Source organism: Archocentrus centrarchus, chromosome 13, assembly GCF_007364275.1.
Source record: "Archocentrus centrarchus isolate MPI-CPG fArcCen1 chromosome 13, fArcCen1, whole genome shotgun sequence".
NCBI classification, from domain to species: domain Eukaryota; kingdom Metazoa; phylum Chordata; class Actinopteri; order Cichliformes; family Cichlidae; genus Archocentrus; species Archocentrus centrarchus.
The window spans coordinates 9,988,305-10,005,176 of record NC_044358.1 but is presented as its reverse complement, the minus strand read 5'-3'; the positions used below and the strand labels follow the sequence as shown (position 1 = coordinate 10,005,176).

Here is a 16,872-nt window from a genome sequence, read left to right as displayed (position 1 = left end):
GCTTCAGCGGACCCGGCGGTTTTACTGCATCCATCTTGTTGTGTTGCTTCCTTTACTCGACCCCGATCCTGGTACCATGTAATGTTCTTGTCTTATTTATAATAAAAGAGCTTGAAGAACATTGGGCTAGCTTCAGCTAGCCATTTATTAAAAGACTCAGACTTGACATGTAACATGAACTGCCATCTTAACTCTTTGTCTTCTTCTCCACACCTCCTACGTGGGCTCTCGTACAACACTGACACCTGCTGGTGACACCTTAGTTAACACTTATCATTACACTGACCGTTTGCCTCTGATCCACATCTTTGTTCTCCGACCTCGTCTTCTTCAGATAATAAACATGCAAATATGTGTGAAACACTCCTTTAACAGGTTCAAAGGTCCAGACGGTGCAGCGGTGGCTGGAGGTTCTGCGTCACACCGACACCCCGCGGAGGAGCGGACCAATAAAACGCCTCACTGCAGGCCGACCAATCAGACACACGGCTGGAGGTGAATTTGTCTGTCAGTCTGGACTAATCAATGAGCAGAAACACAGCGGGCATGTGCCTTTTACACACACACACACACACACACACACACACACACACACACACACACACACACACACACACACACACAGACATACACACACACACAGACACACTCACACACACACACACACACTCAGACACACACACAGATTCATCTTGTCCATATAATTAGCAGGTCAGCACACACCACGCAACTCACCCAGCGGGATTCTGGGAGAGTGCTTTAAACTGACCGAGAATGTCCTGACAGGAAGTTGAAGACTCAGAGCAAGGAAGCAAGAAGAGAAAGGATGAAGACACAAGGAGACAAGGAGAGAGGCAATTAGGACAGTAAAAATAGAGGAAATGAGGAGAAACGGAGAGGAAACCAAAAAAAAAAAAAAAGACAAAATGAGAAGAAGGAAACCAAAGAGGACATCAAAATAGAAGACCAAGGGGAGGAAACAACAACACTAGAGTAGACAAGGAAGGAAAAGTATAGGAGAGGAAACAAGGAAGCAAAACTAGAAAAGGTAGGGCAGGATACAAAGAAAGAAAAAAGGAAATATGAGAATAAAGGAGAGGAAACAGGTAGGCAAAGCAGAAAAATAATAAAGAAGGAAATATTAGACAAGAAAAAAGGAAGGGTGAGGAAACGAGGAAAAAAGGAAAATAAATTAGAAAAGAGTACAGGACATGAAGAAAGAAAACAAGAGGAAATAAAATAAAAAGGAAAGGAAATAAGGAAACAAGGGGCAAACAAGAAAGAGAGGGAAAAAAAATCAAGGAAACATGACAGAGAAATGAAACGGGGAACAAGGAAGGAATACATTAGGACCATCATCAGAGGTGACTCCACCGCCCTGATTGGTAACTTAGTGTTGGATGAACACTGCTGATGTCAGGTCGCGCTGTTAATGGGGGAGAAGTAACACACACACACACACACACACACACACACACGTTTCCATGATTTCTGAGGGCGTCAGACTCACACTCACACACAGAGACTCACCTTTAATGCCTCAGTGTACGCCGCACACCATGTTTTAACACACATCTGGTGCGGGGGTTCAATTCCCGACCCTGTGGAACTGGAGGGTGGCACACAGATGTTTAATTTTCTTTGGTTATTTTCAACTTTAATAACAAAGATTTCTTCAAACATTAAAGCAGACTTCCAGCTTTGATTAGTTCAGCTTTCATGGTGAAACAAGATGCTTTTATTTAAAGGTTTTCAGGGGGCACAAAGGCCCCAAATTACTACCTGATCACTACCTGATCAATATCTGATCATTCATTCACTGGTACCCTACAGACAGCTGCAGGCGTGTGTGTTTGCATTTTCTGTCAGATAGCGTGAAGCAGCAGATTTTACAAACTGTGGCTGCAAAAAACTGCTGCAGGAGGAGCACACACACACACACACACACACACACACACACACACACACACACACACACACACACACACACACACACACACACACACACACAGAGTGATGGGCATGATCACAGGTGATATTTTTTGTAGCTGTAGTTTGCAGACATCCTCTGAATGCGTCACACGCACACAATCATAAAACAGCACGAGTGAGTGATTGAAGTCATTTGTCACAGGAAGCCAAAGACAAAAAAACACATCAAATTAATGACACTTCATAAAACAGCCGCAGCTTCTTGCTGCAGTTTCCGGGCACGTATCATGCAATTCATCTTCTTGTTGTTCAGTTTGGTTTCAGCATTCGTTATTCGAGCTTTTTTTCTGGTGTTTTTAGCTTTCAGTGTATCCTTAGAACGTTACAGAGGAAAGATTCAAATGTCCATTAATTATCTGTTGAGTTTTTAATTTACTGTCTGTAGAAAAATGATGATGTTAATGTTGCAGTGTGTTTTTGTTTTGTTTTGTTTCTATTAAAGACTTAATCACATGATATTGTAATGGGTGTGGGCTGTATTATAGGCAATCTTAAACTCCTCATCTTACATTGTAATTACACAGTATTACAGTAGATGAAGTACGGGCTGTATTACAGACGGTCCTATAAATATAATACAGTATTCACAATCACTGCGGACAATTGACTTCATCAGCTGACCTCATGACTCACTCACTTCTTGCACCCATTTTGTATAGTTTATATCTGTTAGCCATGCTGTGCATAATAATACATACGTGTGCTTATGCTGATGGTTGCCAGTTATATTTCTCCTTTATTCCAAAAAAACCAAAAGTCTTGATTCCCTGCATTGCTGCCTCGTGATGTGTGAGTGATGACTGAAATCTGGAGATGTTCATTAGGTGGAAAAAGGCTGCTTGGGTTACAGATTTGATATGAGCCTGGAATGAAAGTGTGGAGTCCAGGTTGATGCCCAGGTTGTAAACTGGTGATGGTGAGATGGGGGAACCATCTATGTCAGTGAGTAGATTGCCAGACTTCCAGAATAGGGCTTTGGGGGCCACAACCAAGAGCTCTGTTTATTACTGCTGAGCTTGATATCCATGTTGTGATTTCATGCAAACTAGTGATTGTGGGGAGAGCTGGGTAGAGGGTTTGGTACTGAAATAAAGTTGTGTGTTACAGCATAGAAATGGAAGCAGAGACCTGGCGGTGGATGATCTGACTAAGGGGGAACATGTAGATGGTAAAGTGGTTCTAGCATAGAACCTTGAGGCACACCGTGGGTGACTGGAGCAGAGGTGGAGCAGAAGGCTCCCACAGCAACAACCTGTGTTCAGTTGGAGAGGTAGGACTTAAACCAGGAGAGTACAGCGCCAGTGAGACAGAGATAGCTGGATAGACGTGAAAGAAGGATGGTGTGAGAAACTGTGTCAAAGGCTGCAGAAAGGTCCAGGAGGATTCACAGTCTTACTACACCAAAGGTTATTTCTTCCATTTATACATTTTTTAAGTTGTGTCCCTGAATTGCCCTGTTACTCCTCTGAATAGGTCATTGATAATCTAGTTACACAAATTACAGTAAGTTGTGTATTTTGTGGAGAAAAATCATCTACAAGAACCAGAGTGAGTATCACTGTTTCAGCCTGTGTGTTTTTTTACCATGTTTCAGAGCGGTTCACCGACTCGTTAGAGTGTAACGTGTCCACCCTGTTACTGTCACGGCTCATGAGCCAACAACTAAAAAGACCCAAAATGCAGGTCCTGAAAACAGCTCTGCAGTTGAAATCTTTTATTCAGTGTCAGGTGCTGGGGTGTAAGGGGGCGGGAAGCCACTATGGAAGAGAGAGAGGGAGGGTAAGGTCTATTTCATGGTATCCTTAATGCAAGATAATTAGTGTGAGCTGAATTTTCTCAGGTTTGCTGGGAGAGGAGGAAGTAAGATGCTGCGAGGGTCCAGAGGTTACCAAGGGTCGGAGGGCAAGCAGGCAGGCAGGAGGGTGCCAGATTTTGTCCAGGTGGTGAGTAAGGTGGTGCCACCGAGATAAATAATAATAAACTAAAACATCGCTGAATAGTAGGAATGACGCAGGCCTGTCTTGCCAAGGCAAGACCTTCTGAATAATATTGCTGAATATCATAATCATGTCCTCAATTCATCCTGATTACATTACTGCAGCTCAGTGTACACATGCCTTTATGACATAAACACCTGACGCAGTGAGCGTCCCGCTCCGGTCCTCAAAGAGTTGCACCGGCTTCTCATTTTCTCTGATGAATGAACTCACTTTAATTCTCCTAACTCCTCCTAACACCTCCTAACACCTCCTAACTCCTCCTAACTCCTCCTAACACCTTTTAACACCTCCTAACACCTCCTAACTCCTCCTAACTCCTCCTAACACCTCCTACTGTCCCGGATCCTTCAGACTGGAGAATCAGTCACTGTTACAGGTTTCATTGTTCCAACGCTGGGGCACAAACTTCCTCCTGATGTTAAATCAGCCCCCATTAAAAACTGATTATTATGTTTTATAAAGTCTTCTTAAATTTTTGCTCTTGCCTTTTTTGTCTTTTGTTTGCATTTATTTTTTCTGATTCCTTTTAGGCATTTTGGAATATTTAAATTCACACCACACGTCACTGAACTGGACGAGGAAATGGATCGATGCTAATAAAATGGTGCCTTGCTGAAAGGCAGGTCAGCAGGAGATTCATTCATCACCGTGGAAGCACACAGAGGCTAAAACAGGCCACCCAGCTGACAGGCTGAGATAACACACACACACACACACACACACACACACACACACACACACACACACACACACACACACACACACACACACACACTCTGCTCCAGCTGATAACAGTTTAATCTGTTTTCAATTATTTTCAATTTCTTCCACTTTCAGCTGCAGGAGCGACGCAGCTGTTTACAGTTTATTCTGCTCATTTTTAACTTTTACTTATTAAAACTGAGTTCTTCCTCATCCTCACACTTAAAGTCAAGACTTTAAATTCCACATAAGGAGCCATATGTGACATATGTGTATGAAAGATAAGATGATTACAAATCAGTTGAACCTGCACCTGCTCAGCTCCGTCTTAAATGATTTGCCGGGTTTCTTACTAAGCATCACATTCAGGATATAATTGGTAGTGCTTTGTGGTGCATGAAGGTTAGTGCTGAAGCTGTTGTTTTGATTATTATTCTTGAAAAATCCTCATTATTCAAACACATTTATCTCACATTTGAATAAAACAGCCTGAGTGCAGTGCATGCAGAGGCTGTTTAATCCAACAAAAGACTAAAGAATCAAAGAGAAGCACCTGCTGCGTGATTTGACTTTTTAATTTTGCAGCAAACAAACACGCCATCCTTCCTCCTCTGAGTTTCCCCGAACTCACCACCTCCACCCGACTCCTGCTGAGTGGGAAGCTGAAACAGTTATCACCACACAGACGCAACAACAGAGGGAAGAAAGTACGACCATGAACGCGTCGCGTGGGTCGCAGATGCGTTGCTTTTGGAAATCATCAGTATAATCATAAACAGCAGTCTGTAACATTAAACTTTAACTGCTAACTCAGAGAACAAATACAGGCTAAAAACAAAACTCACATTATAACATCACTCTGAAAAGAATCAGTTGGGTTTAGCTGTCAGTCAGGAGCAGACAGAGTGAAGGGTGCCATTCCCAGACAGAGCAGAGAGGCACTGATTCAGCTGGAGATTCAACCAGTGATTGAAGCTACGAGCAGCAGCGATCGGGCCCTCACACTTTCAGCATGCAGCCACATAATGGTGAGTTCCTGTGAACCTCCAGGCCTAGACTCCTATAAACCATGTGACACTGTACCACCATCACCAGCCGCTTCATTAGGTACACCTGTTCCACTGATCTTTAATGCAAATAGCTGATCAGCCAATTACATGGCAGCAACTCAAAGCATTTAAACGTGTAGACCCGGTCACGAGGAAGGTGATCTACATGACTTTGAGCACGGTTGCTGGTGCAGACAGGCTGGACTGAGTGTTTCAGAAACTGCTGACGTGCTGGGATTTTCCCACACAGATTACAGAGGATGGTCTGAATGAGTTCAGAGGGAAATGACCAGACTGCTTTGAGCTGCTAGGAAGGCAACAAGAACTCAAATAACCACTCATTACACTTAGAGGAGCATCTTTGAATGCACAGCAGGTTGACCCTTGAAGCAGATGGGCTACGGCAGCAGAAGACCACACCGGGTGCCACTCCTGTCAGACATGAACAGGAAACTGAGGCTACAGTTCACACAGGCGCACCAAACCTGGACAACAGAAGACTGGAAGTGTTTCCTGGTCTGGTGAGTCTCGATTGCTGCTGCAACGTTCAGATGATGCATCCATGAAAGCATGGATCCATCCCACCTTGTATCAGCAGTTCAGGCTGCTGATGATGTGATTGTGTGTGTGGGGAAATTTTCTTGGCACATTTTGGGCTCTTTAGTACCAAATGAGCACTGTTTAAAGACCACAGCCTACCTGAGTATTGTTGCTGACCATGCCAACCCTCTGTGGCCACAGTAGAATAACACACTATGTCACAAAATCAAATAATGTCTCTTGAACATGACAGTGAGTTCACTGTATCCAGATGACCTCCAGAGTCAGCAGATCTCAGTCCAACAGAGCACCTTTGGGATGTGGTTTAACAGGAGGTTCTCATCATGGATGCAACCGACACATCTGCAGCATCTGTGTTGCTGTCATATCAGGATGGACCAAAATCTCCGAGAAACGTTTCCAGGACCTTGTTGATTCAGTGCCACAAAGAATTAAAACAGCATTGAAGGCAAAAGTGGGTCCAACCCAGTAGTAGTAAGATGTACCCAATAAAGCATCCAGTGAGTGTACATGTGAGTTGCACCTCTTTGTGATGTGGCGAAACAACATGAAATTCACCTCAGCACCACAGACATGCCTTACACAGAAACTCAAATGTTTTATAAGGTCTGTGGATCAGAAACAGCAGACATGGAGATGATCTGTTCAGGCGAAGCATCGTGAGTTTGAGTAAAATCACCTAAAAAGGAGCTAAAACTGCATCTTGTATCAAACTTCCTGTTGGGCTCAGTGCATGGCTCCTAGAGCTTACTGTTTTTAGCTACACTGTAGCCATTTGGTCTGTCAGATTCAAGTCACCTTCCTCCTGTCCTGCACCTAATAAATTAGTGCTGTTTTATTACAATTACATTTTACTACAGTGACAAGAACAGCAAATGATTTGCATGAGATTAACTAAACCAATCAGGTTTGTCCACAACTGTAACTGAAATGGGACTGGACACAAGTGCAGTTCACTTTAAAGGGTTTTTATGTCATACTTAGATTTTTATTTGGTTGTCATGCTCTGTTTGTTAATTAAAGGCTGGCACTGATCAGCAGGGCAGCAGCATGAATCAAGCCTGCAGGCCGGAAGCTAAACAGCGAAAAGCAAAAACATTACAAACATTATGAGCTGTAAATTTTACCTTCACTCTGCTACTCTGACCTCAGCTTCAGCTAAACTTAAACCTGTGTCTGAGACACTGAAATAACAGCAACAAACATTTCTCATAAAAAGCTTCATCCAAACACTAAAGTGCTCTCAGATATGAAGATCATCACAATAAAGAGAAAAGTTTAAGAATGGGACTCAATTAAAGGAAAAAGAGATGCTACGTAACCACAGATGCAGCTGCTGCGATGCTGCTCGCTGCTTTGTACAGATTTAATCCTGTTCAGTCCAAACAGCCCCTGAGTGACAGCAGCCAGCAGCCAATCAGTCACTTATGTTCAGGCAGCGGGTGGTGCTTGAGTGTGTACATTAGTGTGAAGCTTTTAAAGATGTGTGTAAGCGATGCTGTGCTTTTAAATGGACTGAAATGTTTCCCCGTAATGACTCCAAGTCTCTCAGCTGTTTAATGCGTTCAGTCAATGTTTGCTCTCTCGCTCTCTGCTCTCCATTAAAGGTTAATTAGACTCGACCTTCTTTCTCTCTGTTCAAACACGAAGGCCTGCTGCTGTTTCCACACAAACACACTGATCACTCCCAGTGCTCCCAGTGCTCCTCCCAATCACGCATGCTGGAGTCTGTTTTCAGGATGCTAACACCTGCTGCACAGCTGGATGACACAGTGTGTTAACGGTGAACAAACGTGAACATCTGTTTTTACCTGGTCGGATTCAGGACAGAGGAGGCAGAGACACAAACATCACTGATTTCTCTCTTTATTTGATAATTACATTAATTATTCAGGTATTCTGCAGCCAACCAGCTGCTGACTGGTTCGTCCAATTTCTCAGGTGAAGGCCAGGTGATAGTGAGTTGGTCCATTGGTTGAAGAAAGTCCTGGCATCATCTAGGATTAAAAAAAAAAAGACACGTAAGATGCTGGTATGCAAGTTATATGGTATAGTTTATGGGTGGAGCTTAAGCAGGTTGTCACATACCTGGGCGGGGCTTTAACAGGAAGTGAGGCCCTTCCAATAGAAGTTCTTGCAGCCAGCTTTGCGTTCGCGGGGGGGCAGGTTGTTTGGGGGGTCAACAGACCGCTCCAGGTTCATCCTCCCTCCTGTTGCCTCAGCTTCCCGCTGAAGCTCGCCCTCAGGCAGAGACATCTGAGCGAGCAGGTCTTCCACTGCACGTTTACTCCATTCCTGGAAATCAAGAATAACAAGTTTAGCACCACTGGAGAACTAGTTAGCACAGTTAGGGACCAGTTAGAACAGTTTAGAGAAGTTCTAAGAGCCACGTGGAACAGTTTGGAGTTTGTCATTAGTGACGATTAGGGTGTTTAGGGCGGGTTTGAAGGATTCAGGAATGATGAGGAATTAGTTTCATCTGCTGAGTTTCCAAAACATTAATCTGTGGATGAGAAGTTTAAGAAGTAATGAGAAAAAAAACAAACAATCTGGCTAACTTTATCTGCAGATGAATATCATGAGGTACTGTCAAAAACTTCAATATCATTATATTTTATTGCAGAACACCACCAATCTGACACGTGTAGGTTTTGTAAATCCTGTTAAACGAGCATCTGTGAAGAAAGACCTGAGAATAATTCTTGGTTTGAAGGCACTGAGGCTTAAAATGGACTTTAACCACCCTGAATATAAACTAGGCTTCACCAGCAGAGAAATTAGCACTCATATGTCTGAAGATTAAATGCGCTATCACACAAATGATCCAGAGCAGAGTTTGGTGATGGGAGTACTTCAGGATTCAGTTCTGGCTCCTGTAAAGTTACTTACAATTTGACAATATTTATGTTCCCTTTGGTTTTCTTTTTGATTAATATGCTTAAATGCTCATGAAGAAACTCATCCAATTTTGGAGATGGAGCCATTTTCCTTGCTGGGAAATCCTGGATGCTGAGAAACCTGAAATCCTGAGCAGAGAAACTTTAATTTGTGTGGACAAACTGATACTTACTCAGTAAAAATAGAATATGCATCCAAAAATGCCACACAAGCAACAACAAAGGTGAGATGTTAGAGTCAGTTTTCCCAGATTCACCTGGTTAATAAATAGTTTATAAATTCACATTCCCACCACTTTTCTACGGAAAACACACACAGAATATTTTACCCATTCGTGTGGATGAAGCTGTGCAGCACTTACATCTTTATTTAAAATTACTCAAGAGGAATTAAAATAGACCTATTCTGCCTTTGCTTATTTCCTGTCACACATCTCCTCTTTTAATGGTGGCTGCTCATATTTGATGTCAGTGTTCAAACAATTGATCCCTGTGAGCCAAAAGCTCAGGCTGCACACTGCACTGAACACTCAGTTTCACACAGCTTTTTCTACTTTTGGATCTCTATGATGTCATAGAGAGCAGATATCCTAATATAGTCTTCTCAGGCAAACAGAAGTCCCACCCACCTATCTTCTAGCAGCCAGTCAGAGTTGGGTTGAATAAAGGGTGACCTTAAAGGGGGAGGGGCTAGAACTGAGGGGCTGTACCCAGGCCTGGTATAAGATAACAAAGGATTACTTTGAACTGTGAATCGAGCAAATCGTGTAGCTGTTGTAGAGTAAAAGAATAAAAATATGGAGCAGAGTGAGTCCACTTTGAAGAAATACACTTTGTGAAACCCTCCAGTTTTCTTTTGTGCTGAGTGTTGGATAATCTGCTATTTGTGAGCTTTGCTTAGCATAAAAATGACTAGAGAAAGAGGGAGACAGCTCAAAATTAGAGTATCTCTGTATGTCACTTATTAACAGATCCTTATTATATTCTTATATTTAATCTGAATGGGGTATGTGCTGGACTGTTTGTTGTCATTACTTTTCCCCCACTATCCTTTCAAAGTAGGGAAACATGAAGCTAAAAGATCTTCTTGCTAATCTGGAACACTGCCGTCTGTCGTAAAGGTGCCTGAAGTTGAATTTCCTGAACGCTCGGTGATGTCGGTCTCACCTGTGACAGGAACCCTGCAGTGCGAGGTCGTTGCAGCAGCCGATGATTGTGCAGCTCCAGCTCCAGGTCCGGGTCCTGGAACTGGTCTCTGTCTGGCTGAGAGGAAACTCCAGTACTGCACAGAACCAGTGCCATGAGAACCAAAATGGCGGGACAACGTACACACTGCATGCCTGGGGGGAGAACAAGAAGAAAACGTAAGAGGAATAAAACAAGTAAAAAACAGACAGAAGAAGAGAAGGAGAAGCTCGTACTGGGTGCTGGTCCGGTTTCTTCTGCTGGTCCTGGTGCTGGTTCTGATACTTGGCTCTCTCTGGTCCTGGTGCTGTGGGTACTGCCCTTTTGAAGCCCGATGCTCCTCCTCCAGTGGGTCACATGGTACAGTGCAGTCGATTGACAGTCAGTGAGCTACGAGGTGATGAAGGAACTCTGGCTTACAAGTTAAACAAAAGTCCATTAGTCCTTATTGACTTTAAATGGAAGCCGAGCAATAAAATAATAAACCTATCAGCAGCAGTGCACTGCAGCTGCCGCCGCTCATCTCCAACAAATACAACGGCAGAATGCCGGCCTGAAGAGGAGAGGAATTAACGGAGCGTTCAGAGGATTAGCAGACTTCATTAGCACTCGCTGATATCTCCATTAAACAAAGAGGCAGCAGCAGAGAGTCGCCCACTCAACATTTAGTCAGAACAAACACGACTTTTATACCGTCAAAAAACACTTTGTGCTGCTTTACAATGTTCTGCTGCAGGGAGACAGAGTGGAAATGACATCAGGGAATCCCACCAACATGGATGACTCCAACGGTCGAACTTCAGTGGAAGCACTTTAGATAACAGCTTGTAATAAGCAGCGTAAGTCTTCACAATGTACACGCTGCAAGAACAGATCATTTAACACGATCCTGATATTATATTTCAGGAGAAATATTTTGGATTTTTCCACAGTGGAATAAATGTGTGCATTTTACATTTTAAAATCTTTATTTGTCTTTGTGAAATCAAATCCAATGAGTCCAGTTTAATGACCAGATCAACAAAAAGGAAGTTTTTCTTTTTGCTGTTGTTGTCGGGATGATACAGCCCAGCTATTATAATAAACTGGATTCAACTTCTTAACCACCACCCGGTTGTTGGTGACCCATCAAGGGTTAGGATTTGGTTAACAGTCACTTCTTCTTCTTCTTCTTTCTTTTTTTTTTAAAAAAAATTTTAAGTTATTTGAAACATACAGAAAGAAAATCTGTGAAGCCGAAAGGTCTGAGATTTCATTTAAAAGGTAACATCATCTGAAAAACTAATTAGCATGTGGCTACAACAAAGTCACCCTTAACCATAAACTTATATGGGTTGTCAGCGACCTGGTGGGTGTTAAGATGCTGACTATCATTACAAGTAGATGGACTGACGACATCAGTCAGTCATTTTGTTTAAAATTAAACAAAATAAAATAAGGCTGATCTGAATTTGATGACTATTATTCTAATAAAGTTTCTTTATTTACTTTACTACTTCTTTGTTTTACTTTTCTCTGCTACCATTGCTACCATATGTGAACATGTTCATCCATCCATTTTCCAGTTATCCAGCTCAGGGTGATGGGAGGGCTGTTTTGGGGCAAAAGGCAGGGTACACCCTGAACAGGCCACCAGTCTGTTGCGGGGCTGACAAAAGCTCACACCTCCAGTCAGTTTAGAATCACCAGTTAACCTAACATGCACATCTATGAACTATGGGAAGAAGACAGAGTCCCTGCAAAGAACCCACACAGGAACAGGGAGAACAGACAAACTCCCAGCCTCAAATCAAACCAAAGATCAGAAAGATCTGCATCACCGTGCTGCCCGGCTTCAAATATTAAGCAGCACAGTGGTGCAGGTTAAACTTGTAGTCTAAAACACTGAGTGATTTCATACGTTAGGGTCTTCTGTTTTTTTTTTTTTTAATTTCCAGTTTTTGAACTTTGGTGATATGAATTAAAAGATGGAAACTTTCTTGGCTACCTGTAACAGCCCACAGCCAGATTTCCTGTAAAAATCCACATTTTGATGTTTAGACTCATTCTGAGTGGTGTTACTTTAATGTCCACAGCCTGTAGATACTGTGGATCAGAATACATATACTTAAAAATGACTGTCTCCAGCAGACTTCCACACAAAGTCAAGCACAAAAACTATACTGAATCACACATCCTTTGATTTAAGTTTGCAAAGTGAGGGAGTCAGGGACTGAAAGGCTCTTGACTCAAGAAATACAGTAAAGAGGTCAACTCTACCTGTAGACTCCACAGATCACAATCTGACCAAGTACCTGAGGGATGAGCCAGAAAAGCCAGATTTAAAGTGTGAGTGCCAGACATCAACAAAGTTCTCATGTCTGTGTCTTTCAATTATTTAATATCTCTTGGTTGTGGTCACTACAGTTTGCAACTAAATTGCCCCTTGAGGACCTTAAAGGTGATCCAATCCAGTTTGAGCCAGTCTGGTGCTGCAGGATGGATTATCTCCACAAACACTGCAGCTCCCTGCATTGTTCCTCTATGACCTCTGACCTCCTTCACAGCCAGTCTGCTGCATGTCCTTTTGCAGCTGATTATCACTCCATGGTGACATATTTGTCACCATGACATCTGACATTTTTATTGCATTTTTTTCCCCCCCAGAAGCATGTTGTTTCACTAAAGAGAAAAACACATTCTCAGGCCTTAATTACTTGACTGGGATGGTCAGAAACACTTTATTCCTCACAGCATCTCTGACGTGATCCTTTAAATGACTTGTTATCCCTTCAGCTACCTATGCTTTCTTAGAGCTACAATGTTGTGGGCGTTTTATAGCCTGCAGCATTTGCCAAGGTGTAATACTGTATGTAGAAATAACTACACTGCTGCACTTTTTTGTAGTATTTTTTTTATGGGTTTTTAGGCAAGCAGAATGTAAAATATGACCAAGTCAACAATGGTTTAATATATTCATGGAAAATCTGAAGATATCATCATCCCCACACTCTGGTACCAAACCCCAAGAACGACTGATATGTTGAATGCCAGAGCAGCTGACCTGAAAGAGAAGATCATGGCTAAGCTGGAAACCTCCGTGGCTGATTACCAGGACTACATGACGTATCCTCTAAAAGTCTACTAGAAGATGTGAATGTAACTCTATAGACAATCTCTACATCACTGAAACCAACCAGTTGATGTATACCAGGGATCCTCAAATCCAGGCCTTGAGGGCCGGTGTCCTGCAGGTTTTAGATGTGTCTCTGCCTCAACACACCTGAGTCAAATATAGAAGTCATTAGCAGAACTCTGGAGAACTTGACTGCATACTGAGGAGGTCATTCAGCCATTTGATTAAGGTGTGTTGGATCAGGGACACATCTAAAACCTGCAGGACACCAGACCTCGAGGCCTGGATTTGAGGATCCCTGATGTATATCATGGCAACAGTGAAGCTTGAGATGAACAGCCACAAGGAGCAGTAACCTCCATGGAAAAGAAGACTAGAGGACATCAAGGCAGTGCGGAGGGACATTAGCCAGTGTGATGAATAAAAGGTTGCCTAAGAAGTACAACAAGTTGTTCATACCTGAGGCCTTAGAAACTGCCAAGCAAAGACTCACAGCCTTGGCTAACCACTTGAAGAAGCCATTCCTTGTGACCTTTTGGCATAGAAGCCATCAGAATAAACCAGATGCTCTCCACTGAACCATCCAAGGTGTACACTCAGTGGCAGGGGAACTACCTGAGAGGGAGCACCTCCACGAAGGCTGGAGGCAGAGCAATATGGAAAGAGCATAGGGGAGAAGAATGCAACACACAACAACAATGGTCAGCAGCTAGTGGATCTAAGAGCAGACCACAGCAACCTCCCTGAAAAAGCTCCAGTAACCACCACAGTGGCAGACTTTGAGGAACGAGTCTCACATATGAAGAGTTGGATGGCACCAGGTTCTGACATGATCCATACCTACTGGCTAAAGAAACTGACTGCACTCCATGAGCGTTTGGCAGCACAAAAGAACCAGCTGCTAAAGGCGAAGACACTCCCAGAATGGATGACCAAAGGCCGCATGGTCCCGATCCCCAAGGACCCCCAGAAGGGACAGGTCCCATCCAACTACTGGCCAAAAATCTTCCTTAGTACAGCATGGAATCTCCTGTCAGGCATCATAGCTGCTAAGATGATGATCAGACACATGGCTCAATACACGAGCATGGCCCAGAAAGGAATTGGCAGGGATACCAGAGGAGCAAAACACCAGCTACTGGTAGATAGAGCAGTCATTCAAGACTGTAAGACCAGACTGACCAACCTGTGCATCACCTGGATTGATTATAAGAAAGCCTATGTCTCGATGCTGCACACATGGATCCTGGAATGCCTCGAACTCTATAAAATCAACAGGACCCTCAGAGCCTTCATCAGGAACTCAATGGGAATGTGGAGAACAACACTAGAGACCAACTTCAAGCCAGTTGCACAAGTCACCATCAAGTGCAGGATTTACCAAGGACAGGCTCTGCCCTCACTGCTGTTCTGCATAGGCCTGAACCCCCTCAGTGAAATCATTAACAAGACTGGCTATGGATACAGACTACAGAATGGAGCAACCATCAGCCACCTCCTGTATATGGATGACATCAAACTGTATGCCAGGAATGATCCACTGATTCAGAACTCTAGGATCTACAGCAATGAAATAGGAATGTCATTTGGATCAGAGAAGTGTAGTCAGATGGTAACCAAGAGAGGGAAGGTAGCCAGAACTGAGGGGATTACACTACCAGCAGGCAACATTGCAGACACTGAGGACAGCTACAAGTACCTTGGAATCCCACAGGCAAATGTAACCATGAAAAGGCCACTAGAAAAACTGCAACTGCCAAGTACCTGCAAAGAGTTAGGCAAGTCCTAAGGACTCAGCTGAATGGGAAGAACACAATCTGGGCAATAAACTCCAACACCCTGCCAGTTGTCAGATACCCTACTGAGATAATAAGCTGACCAGAGGAGATAGAAGCCACTGACATCAAGACAAGAAAGCTCCTTACAGCACAATGATATAACACCCGAGGACGAGGAATAAGGCAGCCTGGTCTGATGAGTCACATTTTCTTTTACCTCTCATGGATGGCTGGGTACATGTGCATTGCTAACCTGGGTAACATCTGGCACCAGGATGCATTATGGGTAGAAACAAGCCAGCGGAGGTAGGGTGATGCTGGGAATGTTCTGCTGGGAAACCTTGGGTCCTGCCATCAATGTGGATATTACTTTGACACATACCACCTGTCTAAGCACTGTTGCAGATCATGGAAACTATTCTCTGATGGCTGTGGCTGTCATGGTCCTGGCCCGGTGGCCCAGTGTTTTTTGTGATTTTTGTATTGGTCCTCAGTTTGTTGTTTCCAGCTCCTTGTGTTTCCATGTGTCAGGTCTGCGTCCTTGTTCCCCCGTTTGACTTCCAGTTTTATTTTGATAGTCATTTGGTCTCTGTCTGTCATGTTCAGTTTTGCTTCCCTTGGTCCTGTCAGTATGATTAGTATTTCCTGTGTTTCCCAGCTGTTCCCACTCCCCTCGTTATCCTTGTGTATTTAGGTCTGGTGTTTTCTCAGCCTGTTGTCGCATCATCGTCGTCTGCTCCCCTGCTTTGTCCCCTCTGTGTTTCACTTTCGTTCTTGGAATTCAAGTTGGATTATCATTCAGTTTTGCTGCATTTGCCTCTGATTCGTTTCTGCACATGCCAAATAAAGGCTAAATTATTACCTTACCTTGTCTGCGTTGGGGTCCACTTCCTGCCTGCCACACAGCCGATCCATGACAGTGGCCTCTTTCAGCAGGATAATGTGCCCTGCCCCAAAGCAAATATGGTTCAGGAATGGTTTGAGGAGTACAACAACAAATTTGAGGGGTTGACTTGGCCTCTAAATTCCCCAGATCATAATCCAATTGCGCATCTATGAAATGTGCTGGACAAACAAGCAGCAAGGCAAAGCAGTCTGCCAGCAATATTACAGCAACAAAACAACAACAAAAACAACAACAACAACAGGTAAAAAAAATTCCCAGCACCTACTCTGTCCATATAATATACACTGAGACAACATTCACGAATAGATGGGATAAGACATCATAACAGAAACAGTGATAATTCAGTTCAACTGTACAGGGGCAGCACGGTGGCGTAGTGGTTAGCACTGCCGCCTCACAGTTAGAATACCATCTGGAAGGCCTGGGTTCGATTCCACCTTGGCCCATGCCTCTCCCTCTCTCTGTGTGGAGTTTGCATGTTCTCCCCGTGCTTGCGTGGGTTTCCTCCGGGTACTCCGGTTTCCTCCCACATGCCAAAGACATGCACTTACTGGGGTTAGGTTAATTGGCTAGTCTAAATTGCCCATAGGTGTGAATGAGAGCATGAATGTGAGTGTGAAAGGTCGTCTGTCCCTCTGTGTTGGCCCTGCAACAGGCTGGCGACCTGTTCAGGGTGTACCCTGCCT

General features: G+C 43.6%; 1 protein-coding gene across 1 annotated transcript; it reads right to left on the bottom strand.

The window, feature by feature from the left end:
• Positions 1 to 8,154: 8,154 nt before the first annotated feature.
• On the bottom strand, positions 8,155 to 10,689 carry sst1.2 (somatostatin 1, tandem duplicate 2). Its single transcript, XM_030745169.1, has 4 exons — positions 10,623 to 10,689; positions 10,369 to 10,541; positions 8,393 to 8,599; positions 8,155 to 8,301 (listed from the first exon to the last, which is right to left on the bottom strand). Exons 2-3 carry the CDS (start codon positions 10,537 to 10,539, stop codon positions 8,405 to 8,407), a joined length of 366 nt encoding a protein of 121 aa, XP_030601029.1. The 5' UTR covers positions 10,540 to 10,541; positions 10,623 to 10,689; the 3' UTR covers positions 8,155 to 8,301; positions 8,393 to 8,404.
• Positions 10,690 to 16,872: the final 6,183 nt, after the last annotated feature.